Source organism: Pygocentrus nattereri, chromosome 2 (assembly GCF_015220715.1).
Source record: "Pygocentrus nattereri isolate fPygNat1 chromosome 2, fPygNat1.pri, whole genome shotgun sequence".
In the NCBI taxonomy this organism is placed as follows: Eukaryota; Metazoa; Chordata; class Actinopteri; order Characiformes; family Serrasalmidae; genus Pygocentrus; species Pygocentrus nattereri.
This window is the reverse complement of record NC_051212.1, coordinates 49,820,922-49,841,815: the sequence shown is the minus strand read 5'-3', so window position 1 is coordinate 49,841,815 and position 20,894 is coordinate 49,820,922. Positions and strand designations below refer to the sequence as shown.

At 39.9% G+C, this 20,894-nt stretch overlaps 1 protein-coding gene across 1 annotated transcript in view; it reads left to right on the top strand.

Moving 5' to 3' along the window:
* The window catches only part of clstn2 (calsyntenin 2), a 398,921-nt gene extending 378,946 nt beyond the window's left edge, over positions 1-19,975 (top strand). Inside the window, exons 12-17 of the mRNA XM_017723092.2 lie at positions 5,421-5,629; positions 7,114-7,281; positions 11,197-11,342; positions 11,453-11,576; positions 16,406-16,593; positions 19,028-19,975. Coding sequence (XP_017578581.1) covers positions 5,421-5,629; positions 7,114-7,281; positions 11,197-11,342; positions 11,453-11,576; positions 16,406-16,593; positions 19,028-19,228 — 1,036 coding nt within the window. The 3' untranslated portion in view covers positions 19,229-19,975. The remainder of the gene's footprint in view (positions 1-5,420; positions 5,630-7,113; positions 7,282-11,196; positions 11,343-11,452; positions 11,577-16,405; positions 16,594-19,027) is intronic.
* Positions 19,976-20,894: the final 919 nt, after the last annotated feature.

Here is a 20,894-nt window from a genome sequence, read left to right as displayed (position 1 = left end):
TCATTTTTCCCCTATACATTGTTGTATGGTGGCTGACAGCAGGCTAATAGACCCCATTGGATCCCACTGCTGCGAGGTGGTGGCCATCCAAATGAGACTTAACAGTAGGGAGAAAGAGAGTTAGTGATGTGCTGGAATGCTAGTCCAGCATTTAGCCATGAGCGGCAGTGTTCAAATTGAGAATGTTCCCTGCTGATCGATAAACAGAGCCAACCGCTGTGGTTGTAAACGGCCTGGACTTGGCTTAGGCTTCCTTAAATCACCTCTGCAAATGAAGAGAGACTGCCACGCCGTTCTTTTTCCCTTCAAACTCCCTTAATTAGTTAGCCTGCTTCCTGGCTCTATTTATTTAGCTCGCTGAACCAGGCATCGGACATAAGCTTTTACACCTTGTCGGCCTTCCTTTTACGGTTTGAACGGCCGCCATTAGGTGTAATTGTTTTGTTGGTTCTGCACAGTTTTGCACACCGCTTCCCTCCCCGTCCCTCGCATTCAAGGCCATTCTCCACGATGCGAGGAAAAGTGGTTAGCCTAAGGAATTAGTGCCAGGAGATAGCGGCCGGCCCGCTAGCATGCCTCGAGTATCACTCCAGCATAAAAGGAGCTGTTGTGCAGAAACAAACAAGCAGTTTTTAATTAGAGAGCTGAGTAAATAATTGAATAAATAAGTGTTTGGGCCACTCTTCTGTAGTCACCCTTGAAAGCAAGTAATTACCGATTAGGTGGAGGGGGAGTGCATCCCTATCTTAGTCCCAGGAGCCCTCAGAATCCTCTTGCTTAAGATAATGAAGCTGGAGGGGGTCCAGTTTTTCCAGCAGGACTGTCTATGGGTCACTCTTCATTGGCTGATGTGTGAGCACCCTGCCGAGGTTCCTCAAGATGTTTTTTTTTTTTTTCCCTTCTTCTTTTAAAGGAATAGTTCAGTCCAAAAAGCTAATGGTATATAAACTTTAACAGCTGTGAGCTATTAGCATTATTATGAAGAGGACACATTAGTATGTTTAACCAGTCTTCTTACTCTAAATGTAGTGCTTAGCCAGACCACTGTTTTTGGACGAGACTTGCCTGAGGCCCTTACTAAGAAAAGATTCATATGACAATAATCCACTTGCAGATGAAAGGCCATGTCTATCGTTTACATCACATGACTGGCCAGAAGCTAGGCTCCTCAGGGGTGTGACTAAAACTCTTTTTGTTTTGGTAGTGATGAGGAATAGAAGTGTTCCTGAAAAAATGAAACCCATGAAAAATCTTAAACTTTTAACTTTTTAAAAGAAATCAGAACGATCTATTAAAAGCTTTGACAACAGCCACCTCCCAATGCATGATTTTGTATATTACTGTCTGTAATAAAGCCTCAATGTGGGACCGCAGTTTGGACTAATTATGTGGGATTGACCATTTACTAATAAGATGTCAGTTTTTGACATTTCTTGCTAAAAAAGTTGATTGAGAATGTCTTAACAACAGGTTTATAACAAATCATTTATTCACCTAACATCAGAGCCGGACGAAGTACACAAATTATGTACTTGAGTTAAAGTAAACATACCCAAAGTAAAATGTTACTGCAGTAAAAGTTGAAGTTCCTCCCTTTAGACCTCCCCTTCAGTAAAAGTACCAAAGTATTTGCCTTCAAATGTACTTAAGTATAAAGTAAAAGTACTAAAAGAGTAATTCTGGCTCTGATCTGGTCCTGTTATCATTTTTATAACCAGACTGGCTTCATGAACTCATTTCAGGTGAAAGTCCTCCAGCGTCTCTCTTGGTAAACCAGTCTTTTAATAGGACGTCATTAATTAGTGACGCTGACGTCTATTAAAATGATCAGAAGCACAAAACACTGAAGGTAAACAGTTTCCATCAGGGAGAACCGAGTGGCTCTGAAATCACTTTTTACACACAAGCAAAGTTTCAGTTTCAGATTTACTTACAACTTAGTTCCAAGTTTAAGTTGAAGAAAAACTGGCTTTAAACTCAGGATCACAGATGAGCTCCTTTACTATGTTGATCTGTAGCCTCTGTTCATAAACATAAACCAGCCCAAACTCATTTACTATAAAATGAAATGGTGTTTGTAGAAATTCAGAAAAAAGCCGCGTCAGTCTCGACTGCATATGTGGACATATTTCTATATTGAGCTCTATTTACACAAAGTTAGGTTAGTTCATCATTTATGTTGAACAGACTCTCCCAAAGTTTTACGCTGCTGCGCTGACGTTGAACCGCGTGCTGCACTGGGTCGGTATGACCAACAGGTCAAAACCAGCTCTAAACAAAGTGACCGCTGGGCCCTGATTGGTGCTCTGGATTTGCGCTTCTTTCGTTTTGACATGTTACGTTTTTATACACACAGAAACCAAAAGGAATGACAGATTTCTCAAAATGTAGGAGGAAAAAGTCGGATATTAGACTCTGAAATATGGTGGAGTGAAAGGAAAAAGTCGCCCAGAACGGAGAAACTTCAGAAAAGTAGCTACACAAAAAAACTACTTAAGTACAGAAACAAATTACATTTACTTAGTTACTGTCCACCACTGCCTAACATGCCTCCAGTTATGTACACATATAATTGATAATAAATAAAGCTTCATACAGAGTGAATGAAACATTTAGAAGTGTCTGATTAATAAACAATGAACAAGAGCTTAATAAACCTCCAATATTATGTGTTGACATTGACAGTGACATTGTCTTTTATTGGGCTGGATATTAAATGTTCTTCATTCAAATCTACTTAAATATTACAGAAATTGTATTAACATTGTGTCAGATCTACCTTCTTGACTTTGTTTCTTTTGTTCCTTTGTACTTTATTTCAGCATATTCACCTCTTTTGTTTTGTGCTTGTCACCTATGAGGTGTTGGGGTTGTGGGATATGTGGCGTCTAGAGTTATGAGGTGATAATTACAACACAAAGAGAGAAAGTGGAGCTATTTCTGTCTTTTAATCTGCTCTTATCCGTTAATGAAATACTGTCTCAGTGCTATTGTTGCATTGATTTGGTGTGTAAATAATGTGATAGAACAAAGCTGAAAAATGATAGAATTTAGTTTAATTTGTGTTATAAGGAACAGCTTATAAAATCAAGTTGTTACTTCATAATTGACTAATTGAATTAGTGAAGTAGTTATTTATGCATTCACAGATGAATATATTGAAATGACTTAATATATACACCGATCAGGCATAACATTATTATTATTATAACACCTCCTTGTTTCTACGCTCTTTGTCCATTTTATCAGCTCCACTTACTGTACAGCTGCACTTTGTAGTTCTACAGTTACAGACTGTAGTCCATCTGTTTCTCTGATACTCTGTTAGCCCCCTTTTACCCTGTTCTTCAGTGGTCAGGACCCCCATGGACCCTCGCAAAGCAGGTACTATTTGGGTGGTGGATCATTCTCAGCCCTGCAGTAACACTGACGTGGTGGTAGTGTGTGTTGCGCTGGTCTGAGTGGATCAGACAGCAGTGCTGCTGGAGTTTTTAAACACTGTGTCCATTCACTGTCCACTCCATAAGACACTCCTACCTTGTCCGTCCACCTTGTTGATGTAAAGTCAGAGACGACAGCTCATCTTCTGCTGCACAGTTTGTGTTGGTCATCCTCTAGTCCTTCATCAGTGGTCACAGGACGCTGTTGGCTGGATATTTTTGGTTGGTGGACTATTGTCAGTCCAGCAGTGACAAGAAGGTGTTTAAAAACTCCAGCAAGACTGCTGTCTGATCCACTCAGACAAGCACAACACACACTAAAACCACCACCACAACATCAGAGCTACTGCAGTGCTGAGAATGATGCACCACCCAAATAGTACCTGCTCTGTGAGGGTCCATGGGGGTCCTGACCACTGAAGAACAGGTATGTGGACACTTGGCCATCACACCTATATAGGTTGGACATATAGTTGGACATCCCATTCCAAATCCATTGGCAATAAAATGGAGTTGACCCCCACTTTGCAGCTATAACTCTTCTCAAAGGCTTTCCACAGGATGTTGAACTGTGTCTATGGGAACTTGTGCCCTTTGTTTCAAAGAGCATTTGTGAGGTTTGGATAAAAAGACCTGGCTCACAATCAACGTTTCATTTCAAAGCTGTTCATTAAAGTTGAGGTCAGGGCTCTGTGCAGGCCAGTGGAGTTCCTCCACAGCAAACTTGTTTAAACCAGGTCTTTGTGGAGCTTGCTTTGTATGCAGGGGCACAGTGATGCTGGAACAGAAAAGGGTCTTCCACAAACTGCTGCTGGAAATTGGAAGATTATAATTGTCTTTGTATGCTGTAGCATTAACATCTCCCTTCACTGGAACTAGAAAACTGACCCAGCCCATTATCCCTCCTCCACCAAACTTTACTGTTGGCACTTCACATTCCAGTAGGTCATGTTCTGGCATTCTGCAAAGCCAGACTCGTCCATCAGACTGCCAGAAAGAGAACCGTGATTCTCACAGTAATTTCCACTGCTCCAGAGTCCAGTAACGGTGTTTTTTCCTCCACTCCAGCTGACACTTGGCATTGCGCATAGTGATCTGAGGCTTGTGTTCAACTGCTCAGCCTTGGAAACCCATTTCATGTTGCACTTGACAACATGATTGTAGTGTTGTAATTGTAGATAAAGGATTTTTAGGTCACATATACTCTTGACTGAATGGATATATTCCCACAGAAACGCTTTAGATGTTATGGAACATTGTTCCAGAGCATATGTATGTATTCCCCACCAGCTGAGTGGTAAGTGATTGTAGGAGTTTGCAGTAAGCTTGCCTCAGCTGAGCATAGTGGTCTGGGTGGGTTATAACGCCTTGACAGATCATTAGCAATCTACCTAACTGCCCTTTATACAGTGTCAAAATATCTTAATGAGTAGAACTATAGAAATGGTTTAAAATGACTTGGAATTAAATATTTTACAGTAACCTTCATTGAAAACTATGGATGTTTTTCCTTCCCCTGAAAATTTAGCATTTTGGAGATACGAGATTACAATGCTGTCCAGTGTCTACCAGAGGAGGATGGGTTCCCCTTTTGAGGCTTGGTTCCTCTCTAGGTTTCTTCCTCTTGCTCTTAGGGTTTTTTTCCTTGCCACTATCACCTTTGGGGTGACATGGGGGCTTGGACCCAGATTTTCCTGTAAAGTTGTTTTGTGACCATGCCTGTTGCAAAAAGCTTTATACAAATAAATTTTGACTTGACTTGATTTGACTTGACGATATGCTGATGCTATGCCATTAAACAAGATTTTGTAGTCAGTGGAGAATTTACCAGCAAGACAGTAATCTAATATAGTAGATTAGATTATGAAAGCATAATCTAAGCATCTTGTAGGAACAGCATGTGTCATATTTTGGATTTTTCATCAAACATAATTGGAGAAATATTACTAATCTAGTCTTTTGGTTCCTTTATCCCTGCAGATGTTTTGGTGAAGACACATGTATCTCCATCCCAGACATAAAAGCAGTGGTCATGGTTCTGCCACCCAGTGAGCCTCGGATCACCATTGCAGGTGTGGAGCGGGTGACATGGCCCGCTGCTGAGTTGCGGACCGCCACTGGAGTCACCCTCTTCAAAGACATCCGCATCATCAGCACCGTCACCAAGAGCGACAATGCTTTCAGCTCAGGTACTACAGCAGGCACGCCATCTCAAAGTGCATAGCATCTACCTAAGAATTATACTTGCAGGGCAAGAGGAGGAGGTGACAACAAGTCACAAAGCTAGGCTAATGAGCTTTTTTGGCTTGCTTAGTAAAGATGATATTTTTCAGCAGTCAGGTATAAAAAATAATGTAACTTTGTTGCTTGCTAGCTTGTTAGCAAGCTCACTAGTCAGCAACTTGGGGGATACCCGGCTAGCATCAACAGACAAGTAGGGCAGTGCACCATAGTTCTCATTTTAAAACTGATGCTGGGTAAAGCCCAGCTTAATCACCAAACTATTAAACTAAATATTACAAGGGAAACTGTTATGCTAATTACCAAACTAGCAAACCTTTGGATGCTAGTATGCTGGTAAACCAGTAAGACCATGCTGGGTGGCCAGCTAATCCAGCACCAGCCCAGCATAAAGTAATCCAGTTTAGACCAGTTTGGAATCCATGCTGGTCTGTACTGGTGCTTTTCATTAGGAAAGGCTCGGCTCAGTTAGCTAATTGGCTAGCTAAGCAAACTATGTTTTTTGAGCATAACTTATATAATCTTTGCGAATAATTTTTCAGGCTTAAAATTTAGAATGAGAACCATGTTGCATTGCATTTCTTTGTTCTTGTTGCTAGCTGTGTAGCCCATAACTTGCTAGCTGTGTAGGCCATAACTTGCTAGCTGTGTAGCCCATAACTTGCTAACTAGCAACGTAGCAGGTAACGAAGGAACTTGCATTGTTACTAGTTATTTGTTACTAGTAAGCAAATTTGTTGTTTAGCAAGTTAAGAGCTGGCAACAACAATAAAAGGACAATGCACTGTAGTTCTACTTCTAAAGCGGAGGCTATATATATATATATATATATATATATATATATGTATAAGTTTAAATACATTAAATTCAGTGTTAAAGTTAAAATGTGAAGTATTTTGAAAGGTGTTATTGCTCTCAATAACAAAAATGCCATTTTCTTGGTGGATTTGAATATTTCTGGGCTAGATCTGCTTCTGAAGTGGCTTCAATGCCAGCAGACTGAGCTTTTCTTAAGTTATAGAAGTGGGTAATTAAAATGTGTTCAGATGTGGGTCGTTTAAGAGGTTAATACATAAAAACTGCATTGAAACTGGGGATCAGAGCTCAGCATGCGTCATGTGCAGAATACTGCATAGTGTATTTATTTTATATTCATCCACAGTTTTTACAAGGATGGAGTCGATTATTAGCCCGATAATTTACACTTGGCTCAGAGTTATTACATCGATGCTGAGTCAATTACTTTTATGGGTGGGCTGTTTTATCCAAAGTTCACCAAAAGCAAGCACCTTAGTTTTATTGAATGCATCGTGCTCCTCTCCCAGAGATGATAAATCACCGAAATGAAACTCATACACAATCAATGGCTGCACCTGGAAACAGTGGGGGGACTAAATAGATTGTGTGTGTTTGTGTGTGTGTGTGTGTACAGGCCACAGATCCGGCGTTTTGGAGGTAATGCATAACCTTGATTACTGTGATGTGCTCGTAATTGGAGAGGAGTTGAATCCAGAGCATGAGAGTTTGGAGATTCACCACAGCTCACTACTGGGCAAGCATCTCGATGCCACCAACTCCACTTCTGGAATCTCAATCTATGGTAAGGAACATCTGGATTGTATGTATTCAACGGTCATGTGTTGTGTCTCACTGTGCATTGTTCTATCCCTGCACATACTGAAGGGCTGAATAGGCTGGATTAGTTTTACCTGTAGTGGTTCTGAGACTAAGTGATTCAAGTACGGAATGCATGATTTTAATTATTTTAATCCAGTATGAATCTGTCATGTAGTTTTTACAGCCTGACAGTAATACCTACAGAGGAAATTTGATTCAGCATGAATCTGAAGTGTGTGTATTTTCTGCAGCCCAACAGTGATGATTGGGCAGTAGTTTTTACAGTATGCCAGTAATAATTGTGAGTGATTTTAATCCAGTATGAATCTGCACTGTGTAGTTTTACAGTCTGACTGTAATAATTGTGGAGTGATTTTAATCCAGTATGAATCTGCAGCGTGTAGTTTTACAGTCTGACTGTAATAATTGTGGAGTGATTTTAATCCAGTATGAATCTGCAGTGTGTGTAGTTTTACAGTCTGACTGTAATAATTGTGGAGTGATTTTAATCCAGTATGAATCTGCAGTGTGTGTAGTTTTACAGTCTGACTGTAATAATTGTGGAGTGATTTTAATCCAGTATGAATCTGCAGTGTGTAGTTTTACAGTCTGACTGTAATAATTGTGGAGTGATTTTAATCCAGTATGAATCTGCAGTGTGTGTAGTTTTACAGTCTGACTGTAATAATTGTGGAGTGATTTTAATCCAGTATGAATCTGCAGTGTGTGTAGTTTTACAGTCTGACTGTAATAACTGTGGAGTGATTTTAATCCAGTATGAATCTGCAGTGTGTAGTTTTACAGTCTGACTGTAATAATTGTGGAGCGATTTTAATCCAGTATGAATCTGCAGTGTGTGTAGTTTTTACAGTCTGACAGTAATAATTGTGGAGTGATTTTAATCCAGTATGAATCTGCAGTGTGTAGTTTTACAGTCTGACAGTAATAATTGTGGAGTGATTTTAATCCAGTATGAATCTGCAGTGTGTAGTTTTACAGTCTGATCTTAATAATTGTGGAGTGATTTTAATCCAGTATGAATCTGCAGTTTGTAGTTTTACAGTCTGACTGTAATAATTGTGGAGTGATTTTAATCCAGTATGAATCTGCAGCGTGTAATTTTACAGTCTGACTGTAATAATTGTGGAGTGATTTTAATCCAGTATGAATCTGCAGTGTGTGTAGTTTTTACAGTCTGACAGTAATAATTGTGGAGTGATTTTAATCCAGTATGAATCTGCAGTGTGTAGATTTACAGTCTGACTGTAATAATTGTGGAGTGATTTTAATCCAGTATGAATCTGCAGTGTGTGTAGTTTTACAGTCTGGCTGTAATAATTGTGGAGTGATTTTAATCCAGTATGAATCTGCAGTGTGTAGTTTTACAGTCTGACAGTAATAATTGTGGAGTGATTTTAATCCAGTATGAATCTGCAGTGTGTGTAGTTTTACAGTCTGACTGTAATAATTGTGGAGTCATTTTAATCCAGTATGAATCTGCAGCGTGTAGTTTTACAGTCTGACGGTAATAATTGTGGAGTGATTTTAATCCAGTATGAATCTGCAGTGTGTGTAGTTTTACAGTCTGACTGTAATAATTGTGGAGTGATTTTAATCCAGTATGAATCTGCAGTGTGTGTAGTTTTACAGTCTGGCAGTAATAATTGTGGAGTGATTTTAATCCAGTATGAATCTGCAGTGTGTGTAGTTTTACAGTCTGACTGTAATAATTGTGGAGAGATTTTAATCCAGTATGAATCTGCAGTGTGTGTAGTTTTACAGTCTGATGATAATAATTGTGGAGTGATTTTAATCCAGTATGAATCTGCAGTTTGTAGTTTTACAGTCTGATGATAATAATTGTGGAGTGATTTTAATCCAGTATGAATCTGCAGTTTGTAGTTTTACAGTCTGACTGTAATAATTGTGGAGCGATTTTAATCCAGTATGAATCTGCAGTTTGTAGTTTTACAGTCTGATGATAATAATTGTGGAGTGATTTTAATCCAGTATGAATCTGCAGTGTGTGTAGTTTTACAGTCTGATGATAATAATTGTGGAGTGATTTTAATCCAGTATGAATCTGCAGTTTGTAGTTTTACAGTCTGATGATAATAATTGTGGAGTGATTTTAATCCAGTATGAATCTGCAGTGTGTAGTTTTACAGTCTGACTGTAATAATTGTGGAGTGATTTTAATCCAGTATGAATCTGCAGTGTGTGTAGTTTTTACAGTCTGACTGTAATAATTGTGGAGTGATTTTAATCCAGTATGAATCTGCAGTTTGTAGTTTTACAGTCTGATGGTAATAATTGTGGAGTGATTTTAATCCAGTATGAATCTGAAATGTGTGTAGTTTTATATTCTGCTTGTAGTCATTGGAGTCTAATCTGGTGTGAGGCTGTGGGAATATTTTTATGGTCTGGTAGCACTAATTTTGGAGGAAATTTTAATCCCATATGAATTTGCAATGTAATTTCCATTCTACACCTGTTTTTTTAGTGTCTGACAGTAGTAACTGTGGCCTTGTGCATTTGGCTCATCCTGCTGGTACCTCAATAATAGTTCTTTTCCAACCCACCTCATGCTAATGGAACAGTAAAATCTGAAAATCTAATGAACAAGCCGTGTGCTGTGTTGTTACCGCTACTGAGATGTGATGTAGTACTGACCTGGGCGATCTGTGGTCATTTGAATAAATTGCTCAGACACTGTCTTCCGATCAAATTAGCCACAAATGATTTTAAACTACGTTTCCTGGCAAAACTAATCCAGTTCACCCAAATGACCATCTCATTCAGGAAATAGCATTTATATTATACAGCCTTTTGTTAAAGCTGCTTTTCTATTATAACTTACAATATAATATAATATAAGTACTAGTTGAGAAAGAAAATCATATAAACACTCTACCACACCATATCTACTTCTCCACACACTCATTACAGACTAATAAAGTCTACCATTGAAAAGAAATACAGAGAATTACAGTAATATAATGTACAGTAGTCATGTCCATTGCAAAGGTGACTAAATAACTAAGGTATGATGTACTAAAAGAATACAAGCAGGCTTTATACACTAAGCCTGACAAGATGCTTAACACCAGACTGTCTAACCCTATTTGTATAATTACAGAAAAACAATAACAATAGCCTTATATTTCTTGGGCCACACGTTCAAAAACATCTGACTTTAGTTTCATTATCATAGATAAGTGTTGCTCTTTAAAAGACAAGCTTTTTATTCACAATCCCAAGCTTGCAGGCAGTGATGGAGTTTTTCCTCTCTCTCCACTCGAGAGTAATTTGGTCATTTTGAGAGGACATTCAGAGAGACACAACATTTTGTGAAGTGGCGTAAAGAGCTTCCGGGAGTTATATTCCGATGGCTTTGTCTAGAATGATTTTTCAATAAGGTGATGCTATTTGCTGTCATGTTTATTAATTTCTCAGTGTATTATGGGTATCATCGCCATGAACTCGAGAACACCTACGTGTATCATAACAAAAAGACTCATTTAGATCGGTTATAGAGGCAGCCAGTGTACAGTAATTTTATACACTGCTGATTAGATGGAATTGCATGAACTTATATCCTTCATTTATTTTTTACTTCTGTTCTTTTGAAACATTTCATTTTAAAAAATGATTGTACCATATGGTGTTTTTCGTAGACTTTTTGAAAATGTGGCATTGCTGTTTTGCCAGTGCATTTTGTCTCTTCTGACTTGTTTGCAATCCTCAGAAAACGCTAAATATCACAATGTATCATGAGAATTTGTTATGAAAGTATCGCAATGTTACATTTTGGCCATATCGTTCACTCCTAGTTGCAGGAAACATGAGTGTCTTGTCACTGATAGATGGCCTATGTGGTGTGTTCATCTGGTCTCAGGTGTGGACTCCATGGCACATTACGAGCAGGCCATCCGGCAGGTGAGGTACCACAACTGGCGGCCGGCCGGCCTGTCGGAGAGAAAGTTCCGGCTCAGCTGCTCTGAACTCAACGGCCGCTACACTAGCAATGAGTTTAACCTGGAGGTCAGAATCTGTCTCACACGGTGGACTTTTGTGTGTCTGCGTTTCGACTTTCTTGCACTTTGGTCCAGCAATTTTATCTATAATCTCTTTACCCATGTCCTGCCTCACAGATTGGAGTAGTGCACAGCTCAGAAGCCGTGGAGCATGTCAATCACCTGGCTGTCCAATCCCAGTACATGAGGCCCGTGCATCATCCGCTGGTGGTCCACACTGTGAACTCAGACCACATCGCAGGTAAGGACACCCACAACAAATGTATCTTATACTTTGTTGTACCCTCCTCATAATATAGGCGTATTATTCAATTATTGAAGTGATAATCTGACAAATTTCCATTTCCTACCTCCAAATGCAGTCGATCAGCCAGGACATCGCATTGGAGCTACAAGGCTAATGCTTAAATATAATGGAAGTTTATAGCCTACCAGTTAGCACTGTGCAAGCTGCAGTGATGCAAACATGCAGTGGTACAGCGTGCTAAGTATACAGTTCACTCCCCAGTCCATACAGTCCATAAGCTGCAACAGCCTGTTTTTGAATCCACTGGTTTTGTGATGTCAGAAAAATACATTTACATATCCACCTGTTCAGCCTTCAGCAGTTCAGCCTACTACAGCTCCTACATTTAAAGTTGTAAGGAGTGTTTCCGCCCAGATTGTTTTAATTTGACGCAATACAGGACAGCCAGTCAGAGCAAAGATCATATACATCATCCTTGAAGGCACAGTAACAAAAACAGCTGGTTTAACTTTAACAGTAAAAAGTAATTCTGACTGTTTTTGTTACATAAACTCATACGAACATCATACATGGTATAAAATACACATCAAAGTGTACAATATGGTCCCTTTAGGTTATGTCCAATAGACTTGCTAATGTGGTTTTCTGACAACGTATAATACAGGGAGAATCGCTCAAAAGATCACCCAAATATTCTGTTGTAACTCACGTTAGGATGAAGCAGTCTGAACCAACAAATACACTACATAACTTGACGTATGTGAAATCGATTGCATGCGATGCTGGAAGTGATCTCCGTTTTCTGTCAGACACATTTTGACGCAACGCTCCACGTTTCTGAATGTTCCTTGCCTGAACAACATTCCTTGCCTGAACAACAACACCTACCTCATCATTTCCGACGCAGGGCCATCCAGGCTCATTAGAATCTTCATAGACAGAGCAACACATAGCATGTTATTTTGTTCAGATTGCTTCATCCTAGCAAGAGTTATTACAGAATATTCGGGGCCTCTTTCGAGTGAATCTCCCTGTATAGTCATCTTTAAAAGTGGATAAAAGCATGTTGCATTAACAGTAGAAACAGTCTGAACAATGCTAAGTGGTGGGTATAAGATTTCATTACTTTTTAGTTACATTAGCCCCGTATCACTGGATCAATATATCACTTTAGTCATAATGTTTGACTATATGACTATATCACTTTAGTCATAATGTTTATAGCTCAGCAACTGCTATGATTTTTTTTCTGTGGCTATGCATTATTAAGCAACTGGTAAAGCAAGTTATGTGGTGATAAGGAATGGAATCGCCTGTAGTCCCTTGAGTTTGAGGGGTTAAAAGAAATGATCTGTTTTTCTAATTCTGCACTGCTGTGCTGTTTCATAAGGAGAAAAGCGGTTCAACATGTGGGTGTCAGATAGGCAGTAAACATGTTCATGTTCATTACAGAGTTCTTTTATTTGGCCAACCTGATCTGTAATGCTAGGCAACGCTGTGTGCAGCGATGCACGCACAAACACATGCTGGCGTGAGTGGATGGCAGGCCCTGGCGAGGATGTATTGTTGGTGTTGAGGAGCTGCAAGGATTAGACTAAGCCTTCCAGCTCACACAAACACACACCAGGGACACCAGTGATCTCCCCAAGGGCAAACGGGACACACATGACTGCAATGAGCAGCTCCCAGAGAGAGAGAAGAGGAGAGGAAGAGGTGGAGAGAAAGCTGACAGAATGAGAAATGCTCAGTGGTAGATGCATCTATCATTCATTTCTCTGGCCAGTTCCAGTTCCAGTTTCTTTACAGCTAAATCAGTTTGGCCTATTGTTATTAGCCAGGATTTCCTGAAAGCAACATGCAAAAAACACAACACTTTCCAGGTTAAATTGAAATTGAAAACAGCAATATTAAACTTTCTTTCATGGACTTTCACACATTTCAAACAAAGTGTTCAATGCCCAGTAACCGTAGATTTACATAGAGTGCAGTGCTAACATGGTTCTTATAGCCTATAAGAGTATAATAGGCCCTGTTCACACCAGACATTAAGATGCATCTTGCTATGCAGTGCTATGTACAGGTGTGAACAGGGTCTTGTCAGTGAAGTATTGTGATTACAGATACTTACATTACCTTCAGATGTAGTGACCTTCAGATGAACATGACCGAGTAACATTAGAACTTTAGCAGTGTGAACATTTTATTCTTTTATTTCTTCATCTGCTCTTTACTAATTTAAACTGTGCACTAGTGTTCCATGCGATCTGAACATTTCCAACAGCCTGTGCATGTAAACCAACAAGGTCTTATGGTATATTGTTGTCTAACAAGGAATGCAGTGAGAGACTGATGTAGTAAGTCATGTAAATGACCTTTTCTGAAAACAGTACGATCATAAGTGGTGACTGGAGATGCATTTGAGAGCCGTAGAATTGCCAGTGTCAGAGAGAGTCGAGAGTCCAAGATGAGTCTCGAATCTTTGATTGTAAGCCTTGAAGTTTAGTTGTCCAAGTCCTATTGTCTAATTACAGGCCTATTTCTAATTTACCATTTATATCGAAGATCTTAGAGCTTAAAGCTGTGGCCCAACAACTTAGTTCATATCTACACAAGAAACATATATATGAAAAATTCCAATCTGGATTCAGGCCATATCACAGCACTAAGACGGCTCTAGTATCTAGTTAAGATAACTAATGATCTTCTTCTTGCCTCTAATCAAGGCTATGTGTCCCTGTTAGTGCTAGTTGACCTCAGCGCGGCTTTCGATACAATAGACCACAATATTCTCGTAGAATAGTTATAAAACATGGTTGGAGTCACAGGGACGGCCCTGTCATGGTTCCAGTCTTACCTAACAGAACGTTATCAGTTTATCAGTGTAAACAATTTACTCTTCCAATTATTCAAAAGTAAGATTTGGAGTTCCGCAGGGCTCTATTTTAGGACCATTATTATTTACACTATACATGTTACAGTTAGGCACAGTTATAAATAACCAAGGTATTAACTTTCATTGTTACGCAGACGATACGCAACTGTACATATCAGCCAAGCCTGATGACAAATACAGATTAAAGAACATAGAGGACTGTGTAAAAGACATGAAATGCTGGATGTTGCGGAACTTCCTCCTACTAAACAGTAACAAAACAGAGGTTCTCTTTCTGGGTCCAAAATTAGCAAGAAATAAACTACCAGATTTAATTTTAAATCTCGCCAACTTTCCAGTCACACCTGGCTCAGCAGCAAAAAATCTTGGCATCATAATTGATTCAGATTTATCATTCGATCAACACATAGGCAGCATCACTAGGACAGCTTTTCTACATCTTCGCAACATTGCCAAGATAAGAAATGCCCTGTCCCTGCGTGATGCAGAAACGCTAGTACATGCCTTTATTACTTCCAGGCTAGACTACTGTAACACACTACTGTCAGGATGTACTAGCAGGAATTTAAGCAAACTTCAACTAGTCCAAAACGCTGCAAATTTCATCATATCTACTACTAATACTACTGCTATTAACATTAGTAGTATAATCACTTGTGGGTAGTTTGACCAGAGGAGGATTGGTTCCCCCGGTGAGCCTGGTTCCTCCCAAGGTTTCTTCCTCAGTTCTGAGGGAGTTTTTCCTTGCCACTGTTGCCCCTGGCTTGCCCACCAGGGGGTTTTTACATTCTTGTTAAAACTTTGTCTTTTCTGGAATTCTGTGAAGCTGCTTTGTGACAACATCCGTTGTAAAAAGCGCTACAAATAAATTTGATTTGATTTGATTTGAGACTCTCGCATGCAAAGTAATAAGGTTTCGTTGAGTTACTGTGCTAAGATTGTGGTACATGGCTGACCATTTGCGAGTGTTAAGTCTTAAACCAGGTCAATTCGTGAGTCTGCTAACAGTGAGTCTGAGTCGATTTGGGAGTCAACATGCGCCTGAACTCTGAGTTGCTGACTTGAGTTCCCATCTCTGCCAGCTGTACTTGGCTGTACATCTTGTTGTCAACTTGAGATGGATGTGAATACCAGGTATGAATGGGGCCAAAGATGAATCCTAGCATGTTTGTAGTACTTTTCATTAACCAAAGGACCAATGACCAACAAGTACTTAGCTGTTTCATGAAACTTTATAAATAAAATCACAAACAGGTCAGCCAGATTGCCTCTTAGGAGCAAATTTTGGCCAATTCTGATCCTGGCCAATTTTGGATCAGGCACCCCTACTCAGCTGTGGACAAAAGATCTAGAAACAGCAGGTAGCATTCTGACCTCACTTGATAACAGCAACATCTCCATGTCCTCTTTCGCCTTGTGATTTGCTTGAATTGATATGCTGGGCACATGCTTTTAATGTATTTAACTGTAATAGTGATAGTCTGTCAATGCTCTGCTGGAAGTCATCTACAACCAACATCCTAGATGGAGACTTTTCCCATCTTGTTTACTAAGTAGGTCACCACAACATTCTGTAAACAGTCACTTGGGAAAGCAACAGCAGCCTTGATGTTGGCAGAGAGTGCAGATGATTTATGGCATTGACAATTAATATTAGCTGCTGTGATAGATACCACTTTTTTTCTCTGAAACAAAGAAAGTTCTGTGATGAAAGTTCCACCTTAATCATACTTAACAGATTTTCCAAAATGATATACGGTATAGAAAGGTACAGACTTTAAATCTGCCTTAAAACTAGGGCTGCAATAATTAATCAACAAAGCCAAAGTAGATTATGAGCACATTCTGGAAAATATGGAAATGTTTATACTAGTTGTCCAGTACATATAATGGAACGTTCCCCTTCTCTTTTTTGTGTGTTTGGTCACAGGCACGCCCCCGGCAGCCACAGTAGTTATAGTGATGTGCATCGCCACCCTGGTGGCCATTGTGGTCCTGGGCATCTATCGCATTCACACCACCCACCAGGAGGGCACGAAAGGAGATGAGGATGGAGGGAAGGAGCCGGAAATGGACTGGGATGACTCTACACTCACCATCACTGTCAATCCTATGGAGGTAAGGCATTAGCATGGGTTTTAAGTAACCCTGTGGAAATCTGGCCAGCAGTACAGGCAATGAATGTGCTTATTTCATTTGAAGACACATCATTTATTTGAGGAGTTTAATAGCAAATTCCTGTGACTGTGTCACAGCAGAATCTACAGCTGTATTTGCCGGTGTGTGTTGTCGTCGCTAGCTTTAAGCTTAAATGACATATGGCTATGAATAGTTTGTGGGTGCCTTTTGAAGACTGCAGAGTGTACCCTGTGTTAAATGTTACACAGTAGGGGAGAGTGGAGCACAAAGTAGCGTGGAGTAAAAGGTAACAGATATGTTTTATAGTTAATCAGGTTCAGGTAGAATGTGCGTTTAGTTATCTTGTATTCCCAAACAGCTTGAATTTCTATAGCAATCGAACAGATATTTCTCCAGAATTGCCATGAAGGCTGTTCTTGTACAGCCAATACATGGCGGAGGTAGTTTTAACACAGTATAACGACTAAGAACATATCCTCAGTTAATTCAATTAATTAAAGTTTTTTTTTAAACATAGCTTCATTAAAGTGTGCAAATAACATATCGTCACTCTTCAAAGAGAAAGCTATATCTCCAAAATACCAGCTTACTTATCTCTGTTGTTGGAAGAAAACTTCATATCTCCATTTTTGACGTTTTAAATTTTTTTGACATAATTTGAAAATACCTGTTGTCCTTTACATTCAAAGAAATGACCCAAAATGACCCAAAATAGTCTGGTTCCATTGACCTTACAAGTAAACTAGGTTTTTTTCCTTCTCCTGTAAAGTTAGCATTTTAGAAATGAGGTTTTCCTCCAACAACAGACTTATATTTGTAACTTTTAATGCAATGTAAAGAGGTTTTATTCTAAGTGATTTTTGAGCATTTCTATTGGTCCATTCACCATGAAATTTGCACACCATGTAAAGGACAGCTGCTGCATTAAAACGCTGTAGAAAAATAAAAATCAACAAAAATGGAGATGCATGATTTCTCTGGACAGAGACAATACATTTCAGTTTTATTGCGCTTAAAATGTTCTTCTAATATGTGGTCTAAAATAAATATGCTGGTGTTTGCCATGAATCATATTTATTTTGCTGAATATATTTAGGCTGGAACGTGCGTCTGTTGCATTAACTGTGTTTTTCATTGATTTATCAGACTTTTCAGCGTCTGTTATAACTAGCCCCTCCATCTGTTACAATTAACTCCGCCTCTGCACTCCTGACACTTTTAGCTGGTGTTGGAAGTTTTTGTGTTTTGCTTTGTAGCAAAAATGTCAAGGTTGCTCGTCGCATAAAGCATTATTCATATATAAAAAATGATTAAGCAAAAAAAGCCTAGGCATATTTTACAGGGGGATGGTCCATTTAAAACCATTCAACCCCATGCATTATATACACCGATGAGGCATATCATCATGACCACCTCCTTGTTTCTACGCTCATTGTCCACTTTATCAGCTCCACTTACTGTATAGCTGCACTCTGTAGTTCTACAGTTACAGACTGTAGTCCATCTGTTTCTCTGATACTTTGTTAGCCCCCTTTTACCCTGTTCTTCAGTGGTCAGGACCCCCATGGACCCTCACAGAGCAGGTACTATTTGGGGTGGATCATTCTCAGCACTGCAGTAACATTGACATGGTGGTGGTGTGTTAGTGTGTGTTGTGCTGGTACAAGTGGATCAGCTGGATATTTTTGGTTGGTGGACTATTCTCAGTCCAGCAGTGACACTGAGGTATTTAAACTCCAGCAGCACTGCTGTGTCTGATCCACTCACACTGACCAGTGCAACGTACTAACACACCACAACCACGTCAGTGTTACTGCAGTGCTGAGAATGACCCACCACCCAAATAGTATCTGCTCTGTGAGGGTCCATGGGGGTCCTGACCACTGAAGAACAGGGTAACAGAGTATCAGAGAAACAGATGGACTACAGTCTGTAACTGGACAACTGTAGCACTACTAGAAGTGCACCTATATAGTACATGGAGCTGATAAAATGGACAATGAGAATAGAAACAAGAAGGTGGTCATAAGGTGGTCATGCCTGATCAGTGTTGTTCACTAGTTATTGAAGTGTTATGAAGTCTGTTGAAGTGTGTATGTAGCCTTCAAATAAAGTGTTACCACTTATTCTCACTTAGAAAGTCATGTAATTTGACCAGGGTGCCCAAAATGTTCCACACAACTGTATAAGCTGATGTAAAATGCCGTACTGCATCACTGACTGCAGCCCTAACTTGAGCTCCTTGCACTGTGGGCAATTCCACAGCAAAGTGTGATGTAATACAAGCCAGAGATGATGTAATCCGAAGCCTGACTCCATACAGTCAATAACAGGTGGCAATAACATCACAGTTTAATCAGCACATTCAGCTCTAACGGTGATGGTAACCGTCCTGCTTTTCTGTTTGGGACAGAACATCGATGGCCCTCAGAGCGCTGGCGTGATCAGAGAGGAGGAGCTGGAGGAGGAAGACGAAGACGACGAGGATGAAGAGGAGCTGGCAGGAGATCAGTCCAGCGCGGAGTCAGAGGACAGTGAGGAAGAGGAGCAGACAGAAGTGCTGGGCAAAGCGAAGGGCAAGCTGGAGTGGGACCCCTCTACGTTACCTTATTAACACCCCTCCACATCTCACACACGCACGCACACACAGGATACACACACACGCACACACACACACATTAAACGCGCTCACAGAATCCAGAAATTGTTGCCTGAAAAGATCCAAGATTCTCCATTTATTATTGAACTGACCCACCCGTCCATAACATTTCCGCTGCCACTCGCACACGGCGTCCTCTAATGCAATGTCTCCCTCTGCTGGTCAACAATGGAAATGCACCCACGTATCTCCACTCGAATCAAAGAGCTACTGTAAGTGTTTAAGCAGCCTAATCGTAACAGCTCCGAGAGCAGCAAAGACTAATCCGGCGTAGTGCAGCGGCATTAACAAGGCAACATATGGATGCACAGACACAAGAATTGATTAACAAAATCGACATCTCGGGGATGGTTTATGCCTTTTGCTGAGTAATTAGATTAACATCTTATCATAACGTCAGATTGCTTGTTATTTTTTTCCGAAAAAAAAAAACACGCTGACCTTCAAAGCCGAAATAGCTTGTGCGCGGCTCTGCATTCACTGTTCTTTTTTTGTTCCTCTACTAACGAATAACACTGGAGATTGCATTTATTTGCAATGTGAAATACTTTAAATTGTTTTTTGCAATTAAAAATCTCTATTTTTTTTCATTTGAAATCTAGCAGAAATGTTTATTTTAGATTCTCTGAGAGATTTTGTTTCACACATTTGTCTTTAACAGAGGTATATAAAAAATGAGATGACATATTTGGGGGGAGGAAAGACAAAAAAAAAAAAAAAAAAGACAACGTCTAACTTTTTGATAGGTTTTCTTTTCTTTCTGTTGAGTTCTTTAGGCAGTAACACTTGTACTTGGACCCTGCTATGTGGCACTGGCATGACCAGGCTATGAACATGGACAGTTTATGTCCAGTAATATTACAGTGTCATGTTACCATTATTGGTCATTGTAATGATGTTAATGTTTAGCGACATTTAGAAAAACATTACACTGTATGGCCAAAAGTATGTGGACGCCCCCTCTCATTATTGAGTTCAGATGTTTCAGCCACACCCATTAATAGGTGTGTTAAATTGAGCGCATAGCCATGCAATCTCTATAGATAAACATGATCAGTAGAATAGGTCAGACTGCAGCACACAGTGAGAAATACGGCTCTGTCATAGGCCATCTTCGTTACAAGAAGCAACATTGGCACAAGGACTGTGTGTGATAAATCACGTTTCACTATCTGGCAGTCTGATGGATGTGTGAACGATGAGTGGATAAATCCTGACAGATGCCAAGAGAACCCACTGCAATGCATAGTACCAAGGGTACAGTTTGGTGGAGGAGGGTTAATGGTCTGGATTGTTTTTCAAGATTTGGCCATATTAATGCTACATCATACAAAGATGCTACATCATACAAAGACAATTATACACCTCTGACTTTGTGGAAAGTTTGAGGAAGACCCTTTCCTGTTCCAGCATGACTGGGATTTGCATCAATCAAGACATGTTTTATTGTGCAGGCACTCCAGTGACCCGCACAGAGCCCTGACCTCAACCCAACCGCACACTTTTGCAATGAATTGAAAGATCGATTGTGAGCCAGGCCTTCTCGTCCAGCATCAGTGCCTGACCTAACAAATGCTCTTTTGACTGAACGGGCAAACCTGTGGGAAGCCTTCCCAGAAGA